The sequence below is a fragment of the Dermochelys coriacea genome, chromosome 19, assembly GCF_009764565.3.
Source record: "Dermochelys coriacea isolate rDerCor1 chromosome 19, rDerCor1.pri.v4, whole genome shotgun sequence".
In the NCBI taxonomy this organism is placed as follows: domain Eukaryota; kingdom Metazoa; phylum Chordata; order Testudines; family Dermochelyidae; genus Dermochelys; species Dermochelys coriacea.
The window spans coordinates 2,650,620-2,673,798 of NC_050086.2; the positions used below are offsets into that span (position 1 = coordinate 2,650,620).

The window sequence follows — 23,179 nt, forward strand, 5'->3', positions numbered from 1 at the left end:
GTGGCCGAAGGTCATGCTAGCCTCTCTCCACACATGGGGCTGGTTTACTGCCAGGGTACTTTCCCATTCTCTGTGCTCTTTGCCAGCCCAGGCAGCACCGGGGCTCTAGAGGGGGAGGTTTGGCTGTACAGGCTGCAAGCTCCTTGGAGCAGCAGGGGCCTCTTTCTAAGGGGGTGCCTACCCAGCTGCTGGGAGCGAGTTCCCAGCCTGGATGGAGACTCGCGCTTGCAGGGCCAAGCTAGCGTGTTACAAACAGCAGGGTGGACGTTGTGGCTCTGGCCACCTGAGCTCAGACCTGAGTGGGGCAAGTCCTGCCTGAGCCAAGAGGCAATCGCTCACCCTGGGCATTGCCGTACCCCCAGCCACTCGAATTACTTTATTTCCCAGGCTGGAGGGGGCTGGAGGGGCTATGTGAATGTGTTTCTGACACAGAGAGGTGGCCTGAAAATGGGCAGTGACAGGCTGCAGGCACACAAGCCTTGAGTCCTATGAGCCTCTTTGTCCCAAATATAGTCGATGGGAACAGCTGGAGGGGCGTGGAACACGCTCACGTCTGTATGTACCACGGGCGAGCACTGAGAGGACCCGTCACATGCCACCTCCATCTGTAACACGGGTCAGCACCAAGAGCATTTGTGCTTGGCTCTGCTCTCCCAGGATGTGAACGGTGTGGAAACGCTTTGATGCAATTAACCAAATGTCTCAGACCAAGGGAGAAATTCACAGCCTCAGGGTGCTGGTGCAAAATGAAATTTGCTTTGTGAAATACAAATGTAATGTATGTGTCAGATGCCCAGTTAGCATGTGTGTCTGTGTGAGATAGATAGATAGATAGATAGATAGATAGATAGATAGATAGATAGATAGATAGATAGATAGGGGGTGCATGGAGATAGATAGATGGATGGATGGATGAACACAGTACATTTTGCCTGCTATGTAACTCAGAAAGTCTCTGATGAGGGTTATACCAGGCCAGGTTAATCTGAACACATTCCCATCTCCGCAGCCATCATCCCGGGCCTGTAAAGGGAACTCAGTCTGTGAATTCCAGGTGATGCCAAAGCCCAGGATCAGATCATGGCCATGCATTGGAACTCTGGGATGCTGCTGGGATGCTCCACACTCTTCCTTCTGCTCCTGGGAGGTGAGTTTCAAAGGGATGTGGTTCCCAGCGAGGAACTGGGAAATCCCTGACTCCGTACAAATGCACTTGACATCAATTCTGTGGCCAGCATGGAATGAGTTTGCTAGTGTCCCATATCCCAGACTCGGTGCTGACAGGCAGTGGCAGCAGGGGGCCAGGCAGTGACTGTGTTGGGGACTAGCCTGATGGAGAGGTGGCTAATCCAGGTCAGGCTGGAGAAGAGTGGTGGGACGGTCCCCCTGCCCTGACGGTACTGGACCCTGGATCTGTAGATAAGTGGAGAATTTCCCAGCCCAGTGCCATTCGCCAGCCAGGAATGAAATGATAGATCAATGTCTCAGGGCTTTGAAAGTGAAGAGCCCCACTGAAGTGACCGTGGACCGAGCACAACAAGAGCTCAAAAGCAACAAAGGCCCCACTCCTAACGTGTGATCCTCTAGGACAGACCCCTGAGCCTGGGCGGCATCCCCGTCCTTCGAGCCAATGCTGGAGCTGCTGGAGTCCCTGCGCTGGTACTCTTCACGCTCTAACAAAAGACACTGTCCGCATGTCTGGCCCTTTGATTGTTCCGTTGCCATTTCAGACTCTAACATGGCCTCTTTGGTACTAAGATCTTGCTGTGCAATGTGATTGCTCCTTAAAATCTCCATTTGGGAAAGAAAAATTCAACCTTAATGGCAGCAAATTTAAAGCTGACAAAAGCAAACACTGTTTTGCACCATTAGCCTATGGAACTCCCTGCCACAAGGTCTCTTTGAGACTGAGGGTTTAGCAGGATTCAAAGCAAGGCTTGGACATTTATCTAGCTAACACCACCATCCAGATTTGCTGTAGAAAGGGTTAAAATTCATAGAACTTTGGAAAGAGTATAAAGTCTCCTCCTTCAGGGCATCAGCCAACCAACAGGGGCTGGGGGAAACCTCTCCCTGGGGCAGGTTATCCCATAACTGCAGGGTTTTGGCACCACTCGCCCCATGTTGGAGATGAGATACTGGGCGAGATGGAGCCCAGGTTTCTAAACATCGGGCTGGCTTTCAGGAAAAAAGAGTAACACACTCAGGCTGCAAGGAGGAGTTCCCGGCATGCCGGTGAAGGAGCAGGCCAGAGGGGCAGCCTCTTCTGTGTAAGCCCAACACCCTGTCACGCTGATGTGCTGTTCTCTCTCACTCTGCAGGAGTCCAAGCCTGTGGCTGGGTAACAGTGGACTCACCCACCACTCTCTTGGGATCTACAGTCACGGCCTCTTGCACCATCCAAAGCAACCGCTGCAGTGGTTTGGAAGGTGAGGAAATCCAGATCACATGGAGACTCGACAGCAAGTCCATGTCAGGGAGCCAGCACAAGAGCGCTGAAGGAACAGAAGTTTCCAATCTCACCATCAGCCATTTCAACCGAACCAGGGCCAAGCTGTGGTGTTACGTGGTGTGGAATGGCACGCCACAACGGATAGGCATGGCGGAGATCCACGCAGGCTGTAAGTCACGCCCTCCTCTGGCCTCGACTCAAAGGGCCATGTTTTCCAGCATGTGCAAATAGCACATCCCCTTCCTCCTGATATTTGCACCAGCATCCCTTTCCTTGCACCAAAACCCCTGTGTTTGCACATGCAAATTGGGTAAAACTGAACGCCCAGTGGGGGCAGGCAATTAGGGGCCACTACCTCATTTGCAGGCACGGTCACTCAGACTGCCCTCGGCCATGTCTCCAAGAGGCTGGCTGGATCTGGTGCTGAATACCTTCTCACTTCTTTCTTGTTTTGGCCAGGGAGAGATGGGATAGGGGGTTATTATTTCCCGGTGCGTGAGGGAGGGGAGGTCCGTTTGAGGTCATGTGCAGGTTGGCAAGGTATGGCAGTGGGGGGAGGGAGAAGCTTGTGCCATTGCTACCTGGCTTGGGGTTCCAAGGCTTCGGGCCTGGGTTTCCTCTATACATGTTACAGGAGAGTTTTACAGTTGTAGGTAGGTAAATAGTTAACTGACACAGGGCCAGTCGATGGTGCTCAAGGACATGCAGCTGCCCAGACCTGGGAGGGCCACTCCGCGGATCTCAGATCCTTTGACCCCATTGCTTTCTGCCTAGATCCACCTGCAAAGCCTGACAATCTAACCTGTATGATGAACCTCACTGAGAACAGCCTGACGTGCCGATGGGACCCTGGGCTGGACGGACACCTCCCAGCCAGAGTGGCTCTGAAAAGCTCCAAGTAAGTGTTGAGCCGCAGCCACATGCATGGCTCCCTATTCATCAGCAGGGCCATGGTCAGGCCTGTTTGCCCATTGCACATCACACATGGAGAGCCCTGGAAATTAGAGGGGAAAGGGGCCCATTTGGGTCCCCTCCTTCCCTTTGCACCCAGCAGCAGCCAGGAAAGCATGTTCCTCACAAATATCTAGAGTTGTGTCCAGTCTGCTTTTAAAAGCCCCAAGCAATGAGGCCTCGAGCCCTCTGCAGACTGTTTGGAGACATCTGTGCGCCGGGGGATACCAAGTCTTGCAGGCTGCTCGGTACAAGCCCCTTGTTGCTTTCCCTGGCTCTGTGGCCTCAGATGTGTCCTTTGGCCATACAGTCCCAGGGCTTAGCGTCACCCGTTGGTACCTTGTGTAGCAATAATTGTTCAGAGTTGTGTGCCGGAACTAGCCCCCAAAGCCCCGAGCGGGACCAGATTATAGCACCCGCTATTGGCCACTTTGAGAACTCCTGACACCACATGGCCAAGTGGCATCCACCATAGAGCAAACTTAGAGCCACTGAGACTTGATCCCAGCCTCCCTTTGACATCCAGCCTCTGGGATTGGACCTCAGAGAGTCGCTGCCGGCAGGAGCCCATCCTCTCCCTGAGGCCAGCCTTGACTCCATGCCAGTGGTCCAGCTGACTGAGCCTGCTCAACTGAGATCTCCCTTCAAGAACTGTATTTCCCCTGCCTCTGGTCTACCCTTGAGTGTTGCTCAAAGGGTCCCTCTGTGCCTGCACAGAACCTGCCCTGGATTTCCACGTCCCTGGGTGTGACCACTGGGTGCAAATTGAGAGGAAGGTGAGGCTGCTAGCTTGGGCGGATGGGTCTCCAGTGAGAACACACAGAATGTTAGTGGGGACTTACAGACTGACCCTGTCTCGTTGCACGGCAGGAGCAGAGGCCAGTGTGAAGTTTCCCAGGAGGTGATCCCAGACTGTATCCCACAAGCCGGCCAGAACTACTGCACCATTCCCCGCAGGTTTCTCCAGCTGTACCAGAAAATGGACATCTGGGTGTCCGTCCAGAATGCCCTGGGCACAGCTGAGTCTGAGCATCTGTGCATCGACCCCACGGATGTAGGTGTGTAACGGAGCTGGGGGCTTCCTTTGTAGCCATCTAAATCAGAGTTTGGACAAAAGAACTGTGTGTGTGAGAGAGAGAGAGAGAGAGAGAGAGAGAGGAAAGTTAGTTCTGTTAGACCAAGTCCCATTAAAACACTTCAGATTCTTAGCTCACACTTTATTTTAAGGTTCCATTTATAAATGGTTTATGAAGGGTTAATAAAGGATTGCTAGCCGTTCTAAGCAGGTTATAGATGTGAGTAGGATGTGTTATCGGTGGTTACAAGCATCTCAGCACAAAATGTTATAGATGGTTATAAGCAACCTGTTAACTAACTAGTCCCGCTAACAGGTGGTTAGCCATTTCTTGAGCTGTGTGCAGCTCGAACGTTTGGCCCTTCCACTAGCAGCAGCTGATCCAGTGAAAGATATTACCTCACCTGCCTTGTCTCGCTCATGTATTGAAACATCAGCGAGTCATTTATTAACCCTTCGGAAACTACTGATCAATGGAACCTTCGTATCAAATACGATGTATCATTATTACTATTATTTTGCTGTTTAAGGGCCTGATTCGAAGCCCATCAAAGTCAGTTTCCATTGACTGGGCAGGCCCTAAGTGCTCAGTTCTGCCGGTGAAATCCTGACCCTGTTGAAGCCACTGGCAAAACTCTGGTATATTATATCAGTACTGGGATTTCTGTTACCAGAGCCCGTAGGTGTTGGGGGGAGGTTACTAAGTAGGAGTTAACTCCCGACATCCTGGCCAAATTGCAGTGCAGTCGTTATAACTTGCTCACTGCACTCCCCCCCTTCCAGGCGGTTTTGGCTGATGCAAGATGATGCTTCTCTCCCTGCTCTGAGGCGCAGCACAGAGCCCTTCTGCTAAGCAGCTGCTTCATGTCAGCCCAGCATTACAGCACTAGGTAGGGTAATTCCTCTCCAGAGTGGGGAGGGGGAAAAAGTGCATTGAGAGGTTTCAGGAGGAAAGACACAACAGGACTGTCAAAGCAAAGATTAATTAATGAGGTATTGTCAATTATTAATAATAATACATGTCCCTCAATCTCTGATTGGCCCCTTTTCCCCTACTGCAATTATGGATCAGTCTCCATGTAATGCCCTGAGACTCATGCACGGGAGATTATTTCATTTCATTTGCATATTGAATCCATCTCCTTGTCAGATTATTTCTATTTCCCTAGGTCTTTTCATGCTGCATTCTTTTAACCATTTATTTTTCTTACTCACCTCGCCGGGGTTTAAAGCCAGAGCCAGGATTAAGACGAACCCTAAATCAGATCAGATAGATGGCTGGGATCCCCCGTGTGAACTCCAGGGTCTGGTTTCATAGTAGAAGCCGTGTTAGTCTGTATTCGCAAAAAGAAAAGGAGTACTTGTGGCACCTTAGAAACTAACAAATTTATTAGAGCATAAGTTTTCGTGAGCTACAGCTCACTTCATCGGATGCAACTCCCACTGACTGCAGGAGAAGGTGTGCGAGCAAACGATGAGTGGGGTCGAGCCCGGGCTGTGGTTTGTGCTTTTCCCCATCTAGCTAGCTACCTATCTCAATTCCTTGTAGCCAAACTGGATCCACCTGTCCTAAAGAGCATCTGGTCAGTCCCTGTCCAGACTGACTGCATCTCCGTGACCTGGGAAGGGGCTCCCACCAGCTCCCACATAGAGCAGCAGTGTGAGCTCCGCTACAGGACCCATGAGGACCCTGGATGGACTCTGGTGAGTGACTGGCTCCGGGAGAGGGGGGCTGGCTGGGGCATTGCTCCATGGGGCTGTATTCCTTTGGAAGAAGTATGGTCCAGTGGCCAGGACTCCTGGGATCTGTTCCTGCCTCTGTTTCCATGGGGTGACTGCGAGTCCCTCATTTTTCCCATCTGTAAACTGGGAGATTCCAGCTGCTCTTCCGGCGGGCTCCTGAGGGGAGAGAAATGAGCCATTGGCTTCTTTCTCCTGTTTGGAAGGAGGGAAGGAAACCTCTCCTGTCCCCCTCAAGCCCCCACTCCTAAAATGCAATGTCTGCTCTTTGATTGGTTTCAGAGTAGCAGCCGTGTTAGTCTGTATTCGCAAAAAAGAAAAGGAGTACTTGTGGCACCTTAGAGACTAACAAATTTATTAGAGCATAAGCTTTTGTGAGCTACATCCGATGAAGTGAGCTGTAGCTCACGAAAGCTTATGCTCTAATAAATTTGTTAGTCTCTAAGGTGCCACAAGTCCTCCTTTTCTTTTTGCTCTTTGATTGTAACCATTCAGCACCCTGCCACTCAGGAGCTGCATGGGTAGTCCAGAGATTTATTCTGCCCTTCCAGTACCTTCGTTTGACCCTCCGCCCCCTCCCCTGATCACCAGGTTCACCAAACACCCTGTGCCCACTGCTGATGGAGCACAGAAGAGGGGCAGCCTGCTGGGCACCGATGGCTAGATTTCCCAAGAGCTCAGGGCTGGATATCCAAGTGCGCAGCCCCCCCCCCCCCCACCCACCACCACCACCACCATCGGAGACAAATTTCCCACCCTCAACAACTCCCATTGTGACACTGGTCAGATTTTCCAGAGCTCACGCCCAGCCCCCTGGGCTCTTTGGACAATCGGGCCACTTGCTTAGATGCCAGAAAGGGAGTTGAGCACTTGGAAATCTGGAGTGACAAGGCCTTCTGACCGCTCCAGCCTACGGCATGCGGGGGGCAGACACCAGCTACAGGGGCCAAGATTCTCCAAAAGTGGCTAGTGATTTGGGGGCCTGGATTTTCAGAAAGTGCTGAGCAGCCACCCTCTGAGACTCAGGCCCCTTTCAGGTGTCTCCGATTGGTGGCTCCAAATCAATAGCCACTTTTGCACCCGTTGGGGATCTGGCCCATTGACCGCAGTGGAGCGAGGCTGAGCGCCTGCCCCACCAAGCAGAGACCAGAGCAGAGAGATCCAGGCCAGACAGCTTGGAACTCCACCCTCTCGGAGCCACTAACAATCTCGTCTTCATCTGTGCTGCTCCAGCCCCATCAATGCATCTCCCGCCGCCAGCCCGTTTCCGCGCCGCTCCCTGGCACCTGCAATACAGATTTCCTTTGGAGATGTCCCTTTAGTTTGAAGCAGCCCCATTCCCTTGTTTAGATCACAAGTTTCCTGGGCTGATTCTCCCCTCCCTTAGGTGTAACACCCCCCACTCCGCCCGAAAGGCATGGGGTTCCCCAGGGGAGTGCGCGGAGCCAAGCCCCTGGAGCCTGGCCCTGGCCTTTAAGAGCGGGGCTCTCTGGGAGCAGTTTCAGGCACCGATTGCCCCCGGGTCTGAAGGCTGCCTTACTGGGCCAAACCCATCTGCTGGCCGCAGTGGACTTTGCCCATCAGATCCCACACTCTGTGTGTGACTCTTCTTTTTGGACCCGTCTCCAGTGGGCTGTGCAGCTTTGTCCACAGAGGGGTGAAAAAGCTTTGCTGGGAAGGATCTAGAGAGAAGCGGGGCTGGCTTCCCACGGGGCCAGCCCCTCATGCCCTCAGTTACATCCACAAAAGGCTGCCACAGCAGAACGGGTTGTCAGGGGCTACCCCAGGGAGCTGTTCACGCCCACTTCGGTGTGCTTTGCCCTGGTGTGAATGACGCGCAGGGCACAAGCCGGGGAGGGTCGGGGCCTTGACCCGGCCACCTCTGAGCTAGACCCCACATGGGGCTGCCTCTGAGAGCTCCCAAAAATGTTGCTTTACTTTGCAACCAGGTCCCCGACATTGTCAGCCCCAACCTGAAGACCCATCACTGCGGCTTCCTCTTTGGGACGGATTATCGCTTCCAGATGCGCTGCAGGCGGGTCACAGCGATGGGCTACTGGAGCGAGTGGAGCCCGGAGTGGAATTTCATCACTCATGAGAAAGGTGGGTCCTGACAGGGGGACCAGCCGCACCACGATACCACCGCACAGGCAGGCTCAGACTGACTCAGGCTCAGGGACTCAGGGCCTGGCTGAGAGTCCTTCCCATGCCAGGGCTGTTGGGAGGCCCTGGTGTGAAACAAACACGACAGAGAGCCACCCTCACTGCTGCCCCATACCCACCCCAGCAGCCTCAACCGAGAGACCACGGACCGAGCCCTAGGGCTGGGAACCCACAGCGTCCCTAGTGCTGGTGCATTGTGATCCCACAGCACACCTGGGGCTGGGGCTTTGCCAAGTGACCGGGGCAGGATGGAAGGACAAAGTGACACACACAGAGCTTGGTGATGCGGCACTGGGGAGGGCAAAGGAAAAGGCCCAGGGCTGCCTGGGGTCCGACCCCTGCTTATTGGCGTTTGCAGTGGGTCTCTAAGGCGCCCCATGCTGGGAGCAGTGCCCATTTACTGCCCTTGGCACGTGGGTCAGGCCAGTTTCACTCTCCCACGTGGCCTGGCTTCTGCTCTGGGGCAGGTGTTGTTCCGAGTGTTTATTTGCTGGGCGATGGGCCAGCTCGGTGCACAACGAGGAGACAAGGGCTCTGCCCGAAGGTGCCCACGGTCTAAGGGCTGCTCTGCACACAGGTGTGGTCCTAGTAAAGCAATGTCCTTTAGGGGTGTGGTCTTTTACCCATCTGTTTATACCCGTGGGTGCAGTTATAGTGGGCTAAGGGGGCCTTGTCCTGGTACAGCTATTCCTCTTCTCCTATCCGGAGAAACTAACCTGGCATCGGACACCTTTATACCCACATGGGGACGGTACCAATGTAACTACCCTGGCAGAGTTCCTGTGGCACACTTGTGACTGTAGACCAGGCTTAGGAAGGGGGCTTGCGGCTGAAGAAGGTGCAAGACTGAATTTTAGTGACGTCCTGATCCGCTGAGACCAGCACATCGGTGTTGGGTCTGTCACATGTGTACCAGTAAAGGGCAGCTGGGAAGAACGGGTGAAAGAAACCCCCACTCCTCCCTCTCTTCTTGTATGGCCTAGCTCCTGCAGGGAAGCTGGACGTGTGGTGGAAGATGACTCCCGTGGACTCTGGGAAGAGAGCAGAGGTTCACCTGCTGTGGAAGGTAATGCTGGACATGACCCTAATAGCAGAATGCACGCGTGGCTCATTGTACGATGGCCCCTATTATTACCCACGGCTTGTCTGTGGGGGAATTGATAGGTGAGCCCTTTATCATGGGACACGCTGAGACTGCCACAGCCCTGTATCTGAACTCCCTGTCCGTGTCCTGGGCTCCCCATTGCTAGGACAGTCTGCCCCATCCTTTTCTCCCCTGCTCCAGTTGTTTCTATAGGACCCGTCCCCCTAGGAGCTAAGCACCGAACATAGTAAATCAGCCCTGCATGGTGCTCTCCACAACGGGTTCTGGCCCCAGGCCAGGGGCCCCGCACTAACCCAACCGCGGTTCTACCCGCTCTGTGCAGGCTCTGAAGCGGAACGAGATGAATGGCAGGATCCTGGGATACTGGGTCTCCCTGAATCCCAGACAGAGGAATGTGGAGCTAACAGCTGTCTGCAACACGACAGAGACACAGTGCAGTTTCTCTGTGCTGGCTGGGGTCAGGAGAGTTTATCTCGCAGCCTATAACTCAGCAGGCGAGTCTGCAGCAACGGAAGTTATCTTCCTTGAGAAGAAAGGTAGGGGCTCGCTAGACATCCTTGCAGTCTGTTCAAAGAAGCATGTCTCTGAAACCCTGAAAGCACCTTCAGGTGGGCTCCGCTCTGCAGAAACCCTTTGATTTCTCAGCTCCACTGCACATGGGCCAGGAGCCCTCCCTGTCACTCCTTTGTCTGGCTCCAAGAAGTTGGACTGTCTGTATTTGGTCACGGCCCCAGTAATAAGTAGAGGCACTTGCCTGTCGGAGTGTGATCTTTAGGCTCCTCCATAATCCCGCAGACATGCAGTGACCCCGAGATGGGCTCCCCGGTGCACTTCCTGGGCTGCAGAACATTGCAGGGGAGCCGGGGAAGAAACCCGGCAGACACCACGCTGGCCTCAGGCGCATGTTGTGAAGTCTGTTGAGAGTGATTAGCCAGAGGGCCAGTTCCTCAGCTGGTGTGAATCAGCTGGAGCCAATGGAGTGACACCAGTTTACACCAGCAGAGGAGCCGGCCTGTAATCTCTGAACCATCCTTTTGAATGACAAGAGAGCGACTAATGGCCAGGCCTGTGCCCTGAGCAAGGGGAGAGTGCGAGACCCCAGACCAGGCAGTGAGTCCTGACATTCCCATGGCTGCTCGGCAAGAGAAGATGCTTCCCCTGCTTGCAGACTCATAGGCCCCACGCCCTCTCCGCTAGCCCAGGCGGCTACAGAGGGTCCATGGCACCCTCTGGGTTTTCCGAATCCGCAGTGAGCTCAAAGAACAGCAGCACGGGTTCTGATGCCGCCCCTGCCCTCCCGCCCCCCACCTCCCGTATCCCACACACAGCTTCTCTCACCCCTCCTGCCTCCTGGTGCTGCGGCTGTGACTGTCTGTGCCTGATTGCGCCCTCCCACGCTCTTCGCAGGTCAGCCCCTGGCCGGGATCCACACTTCCCCCCGCGATGAGCACAGCCTCTGGGTGCACTGGGAGGCCCCCAGAGCCACAGCCACTGGGTACATACTGGAGTGGCGCCAGACATCCCTGCCGGGGCCAGCCAGCCGCAGCGTGAGCTGGCAGGTGGAGTGGAACAGGAGTGCCACCAAGGCACTAATCCAAGGTAGGGTGCTAAGGGGCAGGGTTTGGGCAGAAGCCTTGGGCGTGGGAGGGCAGCAAAGGTGGGTTCCTGGCCTTTCGCCCCTTCGATTCACTGGTCTAAGGTCTGTCCACAGCACATGTAACCTTGGAGGCTGGACTCCTGCTAGGAGGGGATCTGCCAGCCCGGGCTTAAGGGGGGCAGCCTGGGTTGTGTCTTCTGACTCCCCATGTTTCTGAGCTGCCCCTCGATTTTACAGGTCTCTGCCCTGTATCCATCCACCAAACCCCCCATCTCTGCTCTGTATCCATCCTACAACACGCCCCTGTCTCTGCTCTGTATCCATCCACCGAACACCCTGTCTCTGCTCTGTATCCCATCCACTGAACCCCTCGTCTCTGCTCTGTATCCATCTACCCCTGTCTCTGCTCTGTATCCATCTACCCCTGTCTCTGCTCTGTATCCATCCTGCAACAACCCCCCGTCTCTGCCATGTATCCATCCACCGACCCCGTCTCTGCTCTGTATCCATCCACCGAACCCCCGTCTCTGCCCCGTATCCATCCACCAACCCCGTCTCTGCTCTGTATCCATCCACTGACCCCCCCCCCCGTCTGTGCTCTGTATCCATCCACCAAACCCTCCGTCTCTGCTCTGTATCCATCCACTCCTGTCTCTGCTCTGTATCCATCCTGCAACACCCTCTGTCTCTGCTCTGTATCCATCCCACTGACCCCCACCGTCTCTGCTCTGTATCCATCCGCCAACCCCCCCATCTCTGCTCTGTATCCATCCACCAACCCCCCATCTCTGCGCTGTATCCATCCACCGACCCCCCCCATCTCTGCCCTGTATCCATCCACCGACCCCCCTTTTTTGCTCTGTATCCATCCTGCGACCCCCCCTTCCAGTTACCATGTACATTCCAAGGTTTGTTTTCATGCCCATAATGTCAATGCTATGCCATTTAACCCCTTGGATGCTGCCTCGTGTACCAGGTACATGATGGGAAGTAGACATTTGATGCATCAGCCAACCCGCGGTGTCTGACTGACTGGAGATGCAAGGTATGCTGGCAGTCCAGAGGGTGCCCTCCCTGCTTCTGAAAATTGAGTAAAGGGCTCTCAGTGCTTGTAGCCGCGCTGGTTTAATCACCTCCTCTTGTTTTCTCTTCCAGAAAATATTGAACCTTTCCAGCTATACAATATCTCTGTGTACCCCCTGTATGCGGACGCGGTGGGGCTGCCCCTGCACACAACAGCCTATTCAAAAGAGAAGGGTATGTGTTTCTATAGCATCTCCCATCCTGAATGACCCCAAACTGCTTCACAAACTAAGTCCAGACAGCATGACTGAAATGCAGCCACCTCTGGGGTGGAGGGTAGCAGCCCAACAGCACACATGAATGGGGGTGCTGAAAGTCCAGCCCAGGGCAGTGGGCCAAACCCCTGCTCTTATGAAAAGTGTCTTCTGGCTCTGTGGAATTTGGCAGTTCAGAGGATTAACTGCAGAATGATCTTCTGCAAGAGATCACCGTGCAAGAACCACAAGACAACCAGAGTCCTTGGGTGAGGTGCTCAGCGGGGGCAGATCAGTGTAACCCCACCGACATACTGCACCGGCATACACCAGCTGGGGATCTGGCCCACTGCTTACAGGGCATTCAGTTGCAAAGGTTTGTGGGTCCTGGGCTCCCCGACCTCCAGTCAGTCAGATTTGTCACAAATACCTGCTCTTATCTAGGCCTCTTTGCCCTCCGGCCCATATTGGGGGCCCTATAAGTATCTGCACCACAGTGCCCTGGGCTGCTTTTTGTACCTTTCATGTTCTTCTCCCACTTCAGCTCCATCGTGTGCCCCTAAATTCCACCTAAAGAGCATCAGCAAGTCCCACGCCGAGCTCAGCTGGGACCCAGTTCCCACTGAGATGCAGAACGGCTTCATCACAAACTACACCATCTTCTGGGCTAGCATCACCAGGGATGAGCTCCGTAAGTCCTGCCTGCCTCACTGCTACCCTTGCACTCGTTGACCTGCCCAGTGCTTTGTAGCACTGTATTTCCCATGGGCTGGAGGGATAGTAATCCAAACGTGATCCCCCGCACCAGGGCCTGTCAGCAGCAAGAAAGCTCCCACCATGCAACATGCTTAAAGGCAGGAGCAGGGATGGATGTGGGCCGCATTACAAATGTGACCTTGTCTGACACCTCTTGCTAGGGACTCATGATGAGATAGATGGGGGTGTGTCTGGGACACATTGTGTCTGATGGCTGGGCTAGATGGGCCTGGGGCATATTAGAATTGGTCTCCTTGTAATAGTCCCCTCTGAAATATGGAATTAATGGGAACAGCAGCAGGGGGAGGGGCAGAGAGGGGGCTATTTCTGCAGTGGCTAAAACTCAAGGTACGTTTTAGTCCTAGAGATTGCTAAGAGTTCGCTTGTTACAGGCATGCAGGTTGTTTCTTTTTCAACCCCAAGTGACTGGGTGCAATGTGGGAATCCCTGCGGGAGGGGCTCTCTGGCCCAGGCTATGCAGAAGTCAGATTAGAGTGTTATAATGTCCTGTCTCTTGTGGCTTTAAAAATCTATGGGGCCAGATCCTCAGCTGGTGTAAATCAGTGTCACCCCACTGACTTCTCAGGATGTGACCCCGTGAAGCTATATCTGTCTGTCTAAGGTATTATACAGCTTCCATCACCACAGTTTCGGAGCACCTCCCTATCTCTAATGGATCTATCCTCCCAACCCTCCTGTGAAACAGAGACCTACTCTTATGCCCATTTGGGCAGGTGAGGAGCTGAGACTCAGAGACAGGTTTGTACAGGTATTTAGGCACCTAAAATGCAGATGAGACACAGTGGGATTTTCAGAGGCACCTAGGTGCTGAACTCCTGTTGATTTCAATGAGGGCTGGCAGCCTAAGTGCTTTTGCATCCAAGAGTTTTAAAAAAGCTGGCTGAGGAGCTTGCTGAACCATTACTGTTGTTTTTCAATAAGTCTTGGAACACTAGGAAAGTTCCAGAAGACTGAATGAAAGCTAATGTTGTCCCAATTTTTAAAAAAGGTAAACAGGATGACCTGCGTAATTATAGGCCTGTCAGCTGACATCGATCCCAGGCAAGATAATGGAGAGCCTGATACAGGACTTGTTTAATGAAGAATTAAAGACGGGAGATATAATTAATACAAATGAACATGGGCTTATGGAAAACAGATCCTGTCAAAGTAACTTCCTATCTTTTTTTGCTGAGATTACAAGTTTGGTTGATAAGGTTAATAAGTAGTGTTGATGTACTAGACCTAGACTGCTGTAAGGCTCTTGCCTTCGTACCACATGCTAGTTTGATTAAAAACCTTGAAAGATATAAAATTATCATGACAGACATTCAGTGGTTAAAAACTGGCTAACTGATAGGTCTCAAAATGTAACTATAAATGGGGAATCATCCCTGAGCAGCTGTGTTTCCATTGGGTTTTACAGGAATTGGTTCTTGGGCCTATGCTATTTAACATTTTTATCAATGATCTGGAAGAAAACATAAAATCGTCACTGATAGTTTGCAGATGACACAAAAATTGTAAATAATAAAGAGACAGGTCACTGCTTCTGAGCGACCTGGGTCACTTGGGAAACCGGCTGCAAGCAAACACTATGGTTTTAATGTGGCTCAATGTAAATGTATGTATCTAGGAACATCTAATGCAGGCCCTACTTTCAGAATGAGGGTCTCTATCCTGGGAAGCCGTGATTCTGAAAAAGATTTGGGGGTCAGGGTGGATAATCTACTGAACATGTGACCATGTGGCCAAAAGGGCTAATGCAACCCTGGGATGCATAAATGAGAATCTCAAGTAGGAGCAGAGAGGTTATTTTACCTCCGTATTTGGCACTGGTCAACTGTTGCGTTAATAGTGTGTCCAGTTCTGGTGCCCACAATTCAAGAAAGATGTTGATATACTGGAGAGGGTTCAGAAAAGAGCCACGAGAATTATTAGAAAACCTGCCTTCTAGTGACAGACTCAAAGGGCTCCATCTATTTAGCTTAACAACGAGAAGGCTAAGGGGAACTTGATTGCAGTTTATAAATATCTACGTGGAAACAAATATTTAATAATGGGCTCTTCAGTCTAGCAGAGAAAGATCTAACATAATCCAATGCAAGTAGAGCCTAGACAAATTCGTGGAAATAAGGTATATATTTTTAAGAGTGAGTGTAATTACCCATTAGAACAATTTAGCAAGGGGCCTGGTGGATTCTCCATCACTGACAATTTTTAAATCAAGATGGGCTGTTTTTCTAACAGATCTGTCCTAGGAATTATTATGGGGCAGGTCTCTGGCCTGTCTTGTACAGGGGGTCAGACTAGATGATCACAGTGGTCCCTTCTGGCCTTGGAATCTATGAATCTATGAACATCCCACTAGGCACCTACCTATGGTGCCCAAATCCCTTTGCAAATCTGGCAGGAGAGGTTGAATGATCTACTCATGGTCACACAAGCCATCGATGGCAGAGCAGTGAATTGATCCCAACTCTCCTGAGTCCCAGGCTAGTGCCCATCCTTCCTCTAGGTGTGTGAATGTCGGGGGCTGTACTATAGGTCTGGGAAGTGGGGGGAGGTTTCAGGGGGTCACATGGTTGAGGGGTCAGGGTTTTATTTTCTCTTCTCCCTCATCACCGTCTCCTCTCCCCTTCCCCATTGTTGTCCTGTCTTTTGTTGAGGAGGTGGGGGCTCGATTCCAGTCAGACCCACTGGTGCAGGTGAACACGCGCAGAGCTCTGGATTTAACTCCTGGAGGTGATGCCGGGACTAGGAGCGGGTCCGTAAGCGGTGTGAGTGCGCGGCGGGATTGGGAGCTCAGGGTCACTAATAGCTGTACCTGCTTCCTAGGTGCCGTTGTGAACTCCTCCTTCACCACCTTCACGGTCAGGGGCCTGCTGCCTTCAATGATGTATAAAGTGCACATAATGGCGTCCACAGCAGCCGGCAGCACCAACAGCACAACTCTGACGCTGGTGACCCCAGCGCTGGGTAAGGCCGTGAACTTGGTCTACTTGGGAACCCCACAGCACTTGGGATGGGCCCAAAGCGGTGATCAGAGGCGCTATGTGGCCCATGTGGCAGAGGTGAGGGAGGAGATAAACCTGGGACCACACCACTCACACTCACACACACACACACAGACAGGCACATGCACACACGTGCACACACACAGGCATGTGCACATACATGCGCACGCACATACATACACACATACCCATGAACTCTAGAGACAGATGGATCCCAAACTGCATGTGAACTTGGCCCATCCCTAGGTGGCAGGGGAGCACATGGGGGTTGCTGAGGCAACTGGGACTAATTCCTGAGTCTACTCCAGCTGCTTAGCACAAAGCACCCCGGGATCATAAGAACATGAGAGCGGCCAGACTGGGTCAGATCAAAGGTCCATCTAGCCCAATATCCTGTCTTCTGACAGTGGCCAATACCAGGCACCCCAGAGGGAATGAACAGAACAGGGAATCATCAAGTGATCCATCCCTTGTCGCCCATTGCCAGCTTCTGGCAAACAGAGGCTAGGGACACCATCCCTGCCCATCCTGGCTAATAGCCATTGATGGACCTATGCTCCATGAACTTGGCTAGTTCTTTTTTGAACCCTGTTATAGTCTTGGCCTTCACAACATCCTCTGGCAAGGAATTCCACAGGTTGACTGTGTGTTGTGTGAAGAAATACTTCCTTGTGTTTGTTTTAAATTTGCTGCCTATTAATTTCATTTAGTGACCCCTAGTTCTTGTGTTATGAGGAGTAAATAACACTTCCTTTATTTACTTCCTCCACATCAGTTATGATTGTATAGACCTCTATCATATCCCCTTAGTCGTCTCTTTTCCAAGCATATGGCAGCCGTTCCAGATCCCGAATAATTTTTGTTGCCCAACCCCCACCTACCTCGGGGGAATACTCCGGTCACGCCATGCCACCCACCTGACCCCCTCATCCAAAGGGCTGAGCTTTTGGAACAACCCAGGTCCTATCTCTTTTCCAGATGAGAAAGAAATCCAGTATCTCCTCCTGTTTTTTGGCCTCTTGTGTATCTTGCTCGTAGTATTAATCGTCTGCTTCCGGAAGAATCGGAGGTGAGTGCCCGTGGATCAGCAGCCCGCCATGGGCTTGGCAGCGCGTTATTAGCCACTTAGCCTCCCGTGATGCAGCTGTGACCTGTGCTGCCCTTCTGTGCGACACGCGGGCACCGACCTCTGTCCAGACAGTGGAGGGGGCTGGAGTCAAAGGGCTGAGCAGACTTTTCCTCCCCCTTCGGCTCAGGGACACTCACAAGTATGGGAGCGTTGTGCTTTTCACACCAGGCCAGATCCCACGCTGGGACGAATCAGTGGAGCTCCATGGGCTTCTGTGAACTCAGCCCCAGAGGAACGATGCCCCTCTTCACTGACGGCAGGTATCTGAACAGAGGCAGAGACAGGCTCACACAGGTGCAGTGAAGGACACTGAGCCAAACAGTGCACTGCCTCCAGTTACTATTTATATTGTGATATGACAGCCCCCAGAGCCTCTACTGGGTGCTGCACAAACACAGCCCCAGAGCCCTGGATTTCACCCTGCCAGCTGAGTCTCTGCCAATCCCCCCAAGAACCCAAGGCCTGACAGACCGATCGGCCAGCAGCCCTGTCACTAAGCAGCCCCCCGGCGTCTCATTGAGCTTCTTTGTTATGTGACCAACAGGGTGAAGAATCAGTTCTGGCCCAGCGTCCCGGATCCAGCTAACAGCAGCCTAGGCAAGTGGGTGCCGGCCGACCTACAGCAGGTAAGAAAGGGTCCGGCAGGTACCAGTCCTCCCCCATCACTGCTGACTCCAGAGCACAATATTGAGTCACCCCTCACCAGCTGAGCACCTGGCTGGGAGACTGTACAGTGCCCTGGTGAGAAGGCCAGACACCACTGCGATGGGCAGGGATTAAGCACCAGAGTAGAATAGAATAGAAACTAGCAGCTGGATCAGCAGCAGCCAGCCTAGCAAAGCTCCTTCATATCTACCAGCCGGGCCTGGTAGCAGGCTCAGCCCTGCTGGGCAGCCAGGTCTAGCAAACAGCTCAACTGGCAAAGCATGGGGCCTGATCCTGCAAAATGCAGAACACTGACTTACTCAGGGCCCTGCAGGATTAGGCCCCGTGGTGAAATTGCAGCCAGGCCCCAAAGCAACATGGAAAGGAGCGCCGCTTCTGGGCCCTGCAGTGGGGCTGAGAACACAGAGCCTGGCGGGAGAGGGGCAGGACGGGGGGCGGGGGGGGTCAGAGGGGCTTGCGCAGCAGATGGGCTGGGAAAGGCTGGGGTGAGCAGGTGGTGCAGAGAGTGTCCCCCCCTCAGGGGTACTGAGAAGGGGCGATAGGGGAGACGGTAGCAGTCAGGAGAGGGCTGTGCCCTGCAGTGGGGCTGGTGGGGCCAAAGCTACGCACCTCGCTATCGGTCCGGCCTTCCCTGAGCAAACGCCTGTTTCCTAGGAGACTTTCCAGACAGCCAGCGCGAGGGAGCCTGGCCTGGTGACCATTTCTGACATCACAGTGCTTGAAAAAGGAGCCGAGAAGAAGGCACCGCTCTGGGGGAAGAAGGACCCTGTCCCAGGAGCTGCTGGCAGCTTCCCGGCCCTCCCCAAATCCTACATCCACCCCAGCAGCTCCAGCCTGCCGAGTGGCAGCCGAGCTCCGAGAGAGGCGAGGCCGGGCTCCTACGTCAACGCCAACGTCAACGCCGTCCAGTACGCCAAGATAATTGCAGACGGCTACAGGGGCCAGCAGCAGCACGTCCCATCTCCCCTCTACCTTCGCTCCGACTCCACTCAGCCCCTGTTGAGCGAGTCGACGCCCAGCCCCAAGCTTTATGAGAACCTGTGGTTCCACGGGGCCCCGCAGGCCGGGGTGCACTGCCAGAGTTCCCAGGGGGACGCGGCCTTCCTGGAGGAGCCGCTGATCGACTTCCCCCTGCTGCAGGGCCTGAAAATCAACGGGGCTGAGGACCTGCATGACTTCCAGAGATTCTAGCGCCTTGCAGAGGCCAGGAGAATGGGCAGCTCAAACAGACATGCGTCTCTCCTGGCCAGCCCCTGCCCTTCCCAAAAACTCCATGGAGTAGGCACCAAGCTGCTGTTTGCATTTGCACCACATACTCTCAAAGCATTGACATGCCTTGAGCCCTGGGGAGGCGAAGGGCTGGCCAGCTGCCCAGGGGTGGTGCATCCCACCGCCCTGCAGGAAATCAGAGTCTGGCTCCCTGGCTGGCAGGGGCGGAAGCTCACGTCCTGATCCTGCTCAGAGAAGTGAGGAGCTGGGTGCTGTCTGCTCTGCTCTTCTGGACTTCAGCGAGGACAGTGTACTCTGCAGCCCACAGAATCAGGCCCTAAGTACCTTCCCCGAAAGCTCCTCTAGTCTCTTTCTCCCCAGGCCGGCAGGGCTGGGAATACTGAAGAGAGCCCTACGGAGGGAGAGAGCATCCCATGCAGTCCCGCTGGCCGACACTCAGGGCCCTGCTGACTTACGAAAGGTGCTGCACCCATCTGCAGCTGGGGGAAGGTGGCTATGATGCAGAGAGGAAGGACGGCGGATCCCTGAAAACAGAACATCAGCTGCGTGCAGAGTCCATGCAGAGGCTGCAGGCTCTGGAGTCCAGACTTGCTCTGCAGCTGTCTCCTTTCTGCAGCTACTGTCCCCCGTGATGCCCTGGAGGGGAGGGAGCCCCACGGACTTGGCTAAAGACTTTATAAAGCTCCATATCTTCTAAGGAAATGTCAATGAACAGTCTTTTAAGCTCATTATCCAGCTACCTGGGGTTCTCTGGCAAGGACCAAGCCACGGCTCTACATGGCCCTCACGGAGATGGGTAGCTGAGAAACTTCACTGCACTTTCTAAACCCCAAGTTAATGTTATGCTATCTATTTGCTTCTCAACATGCTCACTTGTTACCCTGGGGACATTTGCAAAGAGTCAGCGCAGCAAGAGCTATCTGAGGCCAGGGGACAGGTACTAAGCTGCTGAGCTGTTTACTGCTAGGTCACCAGTTCAAACCTAACCTAGGTCCATAATGACCAAAAGTCGGGACCTTTGATGGGTCTTTAAGGGTTGGCGTATGAAATGAACTGGGTGTCCAAGTGGGACTGTGTTACCAAAAGGGATAATGAACTCACCGGTCAGCCTGTGAGGTGGGATGTCCAGCCAAGGGCTTGGGGTGCTGTGAAGAACATGTGCCCTGCCGCTGCTCAGGCTGTGCCTGTTCACTGGGGGGCAGGATGATCCAGTGTTTAGAGTGCTAGCCTAGGATGGGGTTGGTTCCCTTCCTCACTCCTATGTGACCTTGGGCATGTCACAAAGGGTATGTTTACTCTGCAGTGTAAACCCAGGGCTGGGGGACCTGGGCTTGTGGACTTGATAATTCCAAGCCCTCACTTGAGCATCTACACTGCATTGTAAACCTGGGTTTACAATTGCCGGCCCCAGGTCTCACAGCCGTTCTAATGGGCCCATACCGCACTACGCAGCCCTTCTGACTCGGATCTGTGGCTTGGCCTGCAGCCACGCTGCAAAATGACAGGGCTCGGACCTGACACTCAGCGGGACTCAGGCTCTGACTCACCCCCCCAGCAGGACCCAGGTCCTGAGCGCTTGCTGACCCCCAAGTCAGACTGGTTTGTGTGTGGACAGAAGCAGGGCTTGGGCTCAAACCTGAGTCAGAGCCCACGTTGTGTGTGCAATGTAGACATACCCTTCGTCTCTCTAAGCCTTGGCTCCCTATCTGAAAGCACCATCTGGCCTCCTGATGTGTCATTGAGATAAATGCCTAAAGGATTGTGAGGTGCTCAAATACCACAGCTTTACAGGGAGGCAGTACTGTAGATGGCAGGTAAATTAAGGCTTTGAGTCTCCTGGCCTGCCAGCCCAGCACCGGAACCGCCACTAGCCTGTTTACCTTTTGAAACAGTATTTTTTAATCGATTGGGCTGGCTTCGGAGCTGGAGCGTTGCGATTTTCCGTAGCTTTGGAAGGAGTAGGCTGGGCAAGGGATGCTGCAGCAGAAGCTGCACTGCAGCAAAACTGGCCCCAGCTCACCCTGAGAAGCCCAGAGATGAAATGCAGCTTCTTAAGGCTTGTTCAAAACTCCCCCAGGGTTGGGGTTTGGGCAGTGATTCAAGTAGACCCTTCTTTACACTGAGCCAGTTTGCTCATCCTGACTGCCAGCTCAGGAAGTTATTGGTCTGCTCGCATCACAGCAGCATTAGCTGCTGTCAAGCATTAATGTAGCCAGTAGCAATCTCTGCTCACCCTGCGAGGCAATGGTTTCTCAAGCTGCACCAGACCTCCGCTCATTAGCAGTAGGGTTATTTCCTTTCAGGATTTTCAATCAAGCCATTTGCCGGGTGTGCTGTGCTTCAGCGTGTGGCCAGTTCTCTCGGTTGCTGTCAGTATTGCACTGGATGGGACTGTTGTGTGGTGGTCCTGGCTGCCAATAAAACAGTTATTATGTGGCAGTGGGGACTGGCGATACTTCGCAGGTAAAGTGTTGTACAGCCATATAACCATTCCAAACCTGTATGTGTTGCCCCAGCAACCGCTCCGACTCCGGCTCCGTTTGTCGTATACAATTCATAGGGAAGGTTTCCCTTTAGGGTTTTTTTTTTTTTCATGTTACCTTGGTTTGTTTCCTTTGAACATGTCATTGTAATGTTCTGAAATCCAGTGTTTGCCAGCTGTGTGTATTTGTTTCTGTGATGCTGCAATGGTTCTGTCACCTCTTGCTCTCCTCTCATGGGCAGATTGGCAGGGGGTGGGGGGGTTCTGTTCCCTCTAGTTCTACTGCAGGAGTGACGTATCCACCCATCCTATCATTGCTGTTATTACTCTCCAAGCCAGGCCTGAACTAGCTGCTGGAAAGGGTAGGGGGGGCAACATAGTATGGACCTGATCTCCTGAGGTGCTGAGAGCCCCCAAACCCAGCTGAAGTCAATGAGAGATGAGGGTGCTCAGCACTTCTGGAAATCAGGCCCTAGGTGACGTTCAAAGTCCAGCGCTCCTGCAAAAGGCTGGTTTTCTGAAAGGGACACTAGAGGCAAGCAAGCCAGGCCCCGGCATGTTCACACTGTGCAGGCCAGCAGCAGCTCCGTGCTGGAGCAGGCAGATCACAGCTCAAAATTCAAAACACTTTATGTCATCGCTAAGAGTCTGAGAAATGACACTACACCAAGGCTGAAAGGAGACTTGTCAGCCACAGATGCCTGACTTTGAAAATCTTTATTATTAAGACACTTGCAAAGCAAGGGGAGAAAAGAGATTTGCTGGCTGGGCTCTCTGTTTCTCTGCTCCATGTGCCATCAGTTACCCTGTGCAATGTGAGTGTGAAACACCATCAAATCAGAATAGTAATAATTCATTCCCACTGTGCACTGGGGTAAATGGCTGCACAAGACACAGGGCAGCAGGAAATCAACCTTGTATTTGCTTCTGTGAAACTCACATTAGGAAACCTGCAACCAGCCAAAACCCACCTGGCTCAGCTTCCGTTATTGACTCCACTCTCCCAGCTTTGCGTAACCTGGGGCGTTTAAAACGTTTGGTGTTGAAACCAAGTGACACTCGCATTTCAGTGTGAATTTTGGCTGCTCTTCTCTAAGTTTACTTTGAGAGTTTGCCGTAGTTCAGACCATGAGCCTCGAAGCAAAACTGACAAGGGTGACACAAGGAGGGTGCGTGGAGCACCCAGGAGGACATGCAAATGGTTGCCAGCCATGCTGAGGCAGTCTTCATCCTGCGAGAACAGGTGTAGTAATCATCTGGTAACGCTGCTGAAGTTCGAAACCCTGAATTCTTACCTGCTGCAAAGGCCACCACTTAGCCATGATGCAATCCTTATTTGATTGCCACGGTTTACATCCCATCCTATTCAAACGCTTCCCCAGCTCACAGGCCCTGGGATGGGCCAGTTCCAATTCAAGCCAACTCCACAGCGACTGAGCGTCAGTACAATCTGGCGGCTCTTCAGCAGCCCCCTGGGGAAATGAATGGGGGGAGGGTCTCACTTCTATTCCCAGAGGCATTTCCCTCTTGTTGGCAGTC

At 53.1% G+C, this 23,179-nt stretch overlaps 1 protein-coding gene across 3 annotated transcripts; it reads left to right on the plus strand.

Moving 5' to 3' along the window:
• Window positions 1–1,010: 1,010 nt before the first annotated feature.
• On the plus strand, window positions 1,011–21,821 carry CSF3R (colony stimulating factor 3 receptor). 3 transcript variants are annotated; one of them, XM_038377650.2, is made up of 15 exons: window positions 1,011–1,147; window positions 2,322–2,621; window positions 3,227–3,350; window positions 4,274–4,461; window positions 6,028–6,182; window positions 8,168–8,321; window positions 9,365–9,447; window positions 9,809–10,022; window positions 10,894–11,085; window positions 12,239–12,340; window positions 12,905–13,051; window positions 15,955–16,095; window positions 17,112–17,202; window positions 17,807–17,888; window positions 18,583–21,821. In XM_038377650.2, the coding sequence occupies exons 1-15, from the start codon at window positions 1,081–1,083 to the stop codon at window positions 19,117–19,119; spliced, it is 2,577 nt and encodes an 858-aa protein (XP_038233578.1). In that variant the 5' UTR covers window positions 1,011–1,080; the 3' UTR covers window positions 19,120–21,821. The 3 variants fall into 3 exon arrangements, with proteins under 3 accessions (XP_038233578.1, XP_043361814.1, XP_043361815.1); XM_043505879.1 differs by having other exon boundaries at window positions 18,586–21,821; XM_043505880.1 differs by lacking the exons at window positions 1,011–1,147; window positions 2,322–2,621; window positions 3,227–3,350; window positions 4,274–4,461 and adding an exon at window positions 5,305–5,788 and having other exon boundaries at window positions 5,914–6,182.
• The last annotated feature ends 1,358 nt before the right edge of the window (window positions 21,822–23,179 follow it).

Bases quoted from the DNA above. Each gene is read 5' to 3' on its own strand.
- CSF3R (XM_038377650.2), top strand. From the start codon at position 1,081: ATGGCCATGCATTGGAACTCTGGGATGCTGCTGGGATGCTCCACACTC. The intron at 3,351-4,273 runs GTAAGTGTTGAG...GTTGCACGGCAG, and splicing joins GTGGCTCTGAAAAGCTCCAA to GAGCAGAGGCCAGTGTGAAG. The intron at 12,341-12,904 runs GTATGTGTTTCT...CTCCCACTTCAG, and splicing joins AGCCTATTCAAAAGAGAAGG to CTCCATCGTGTGCCCCTAAA.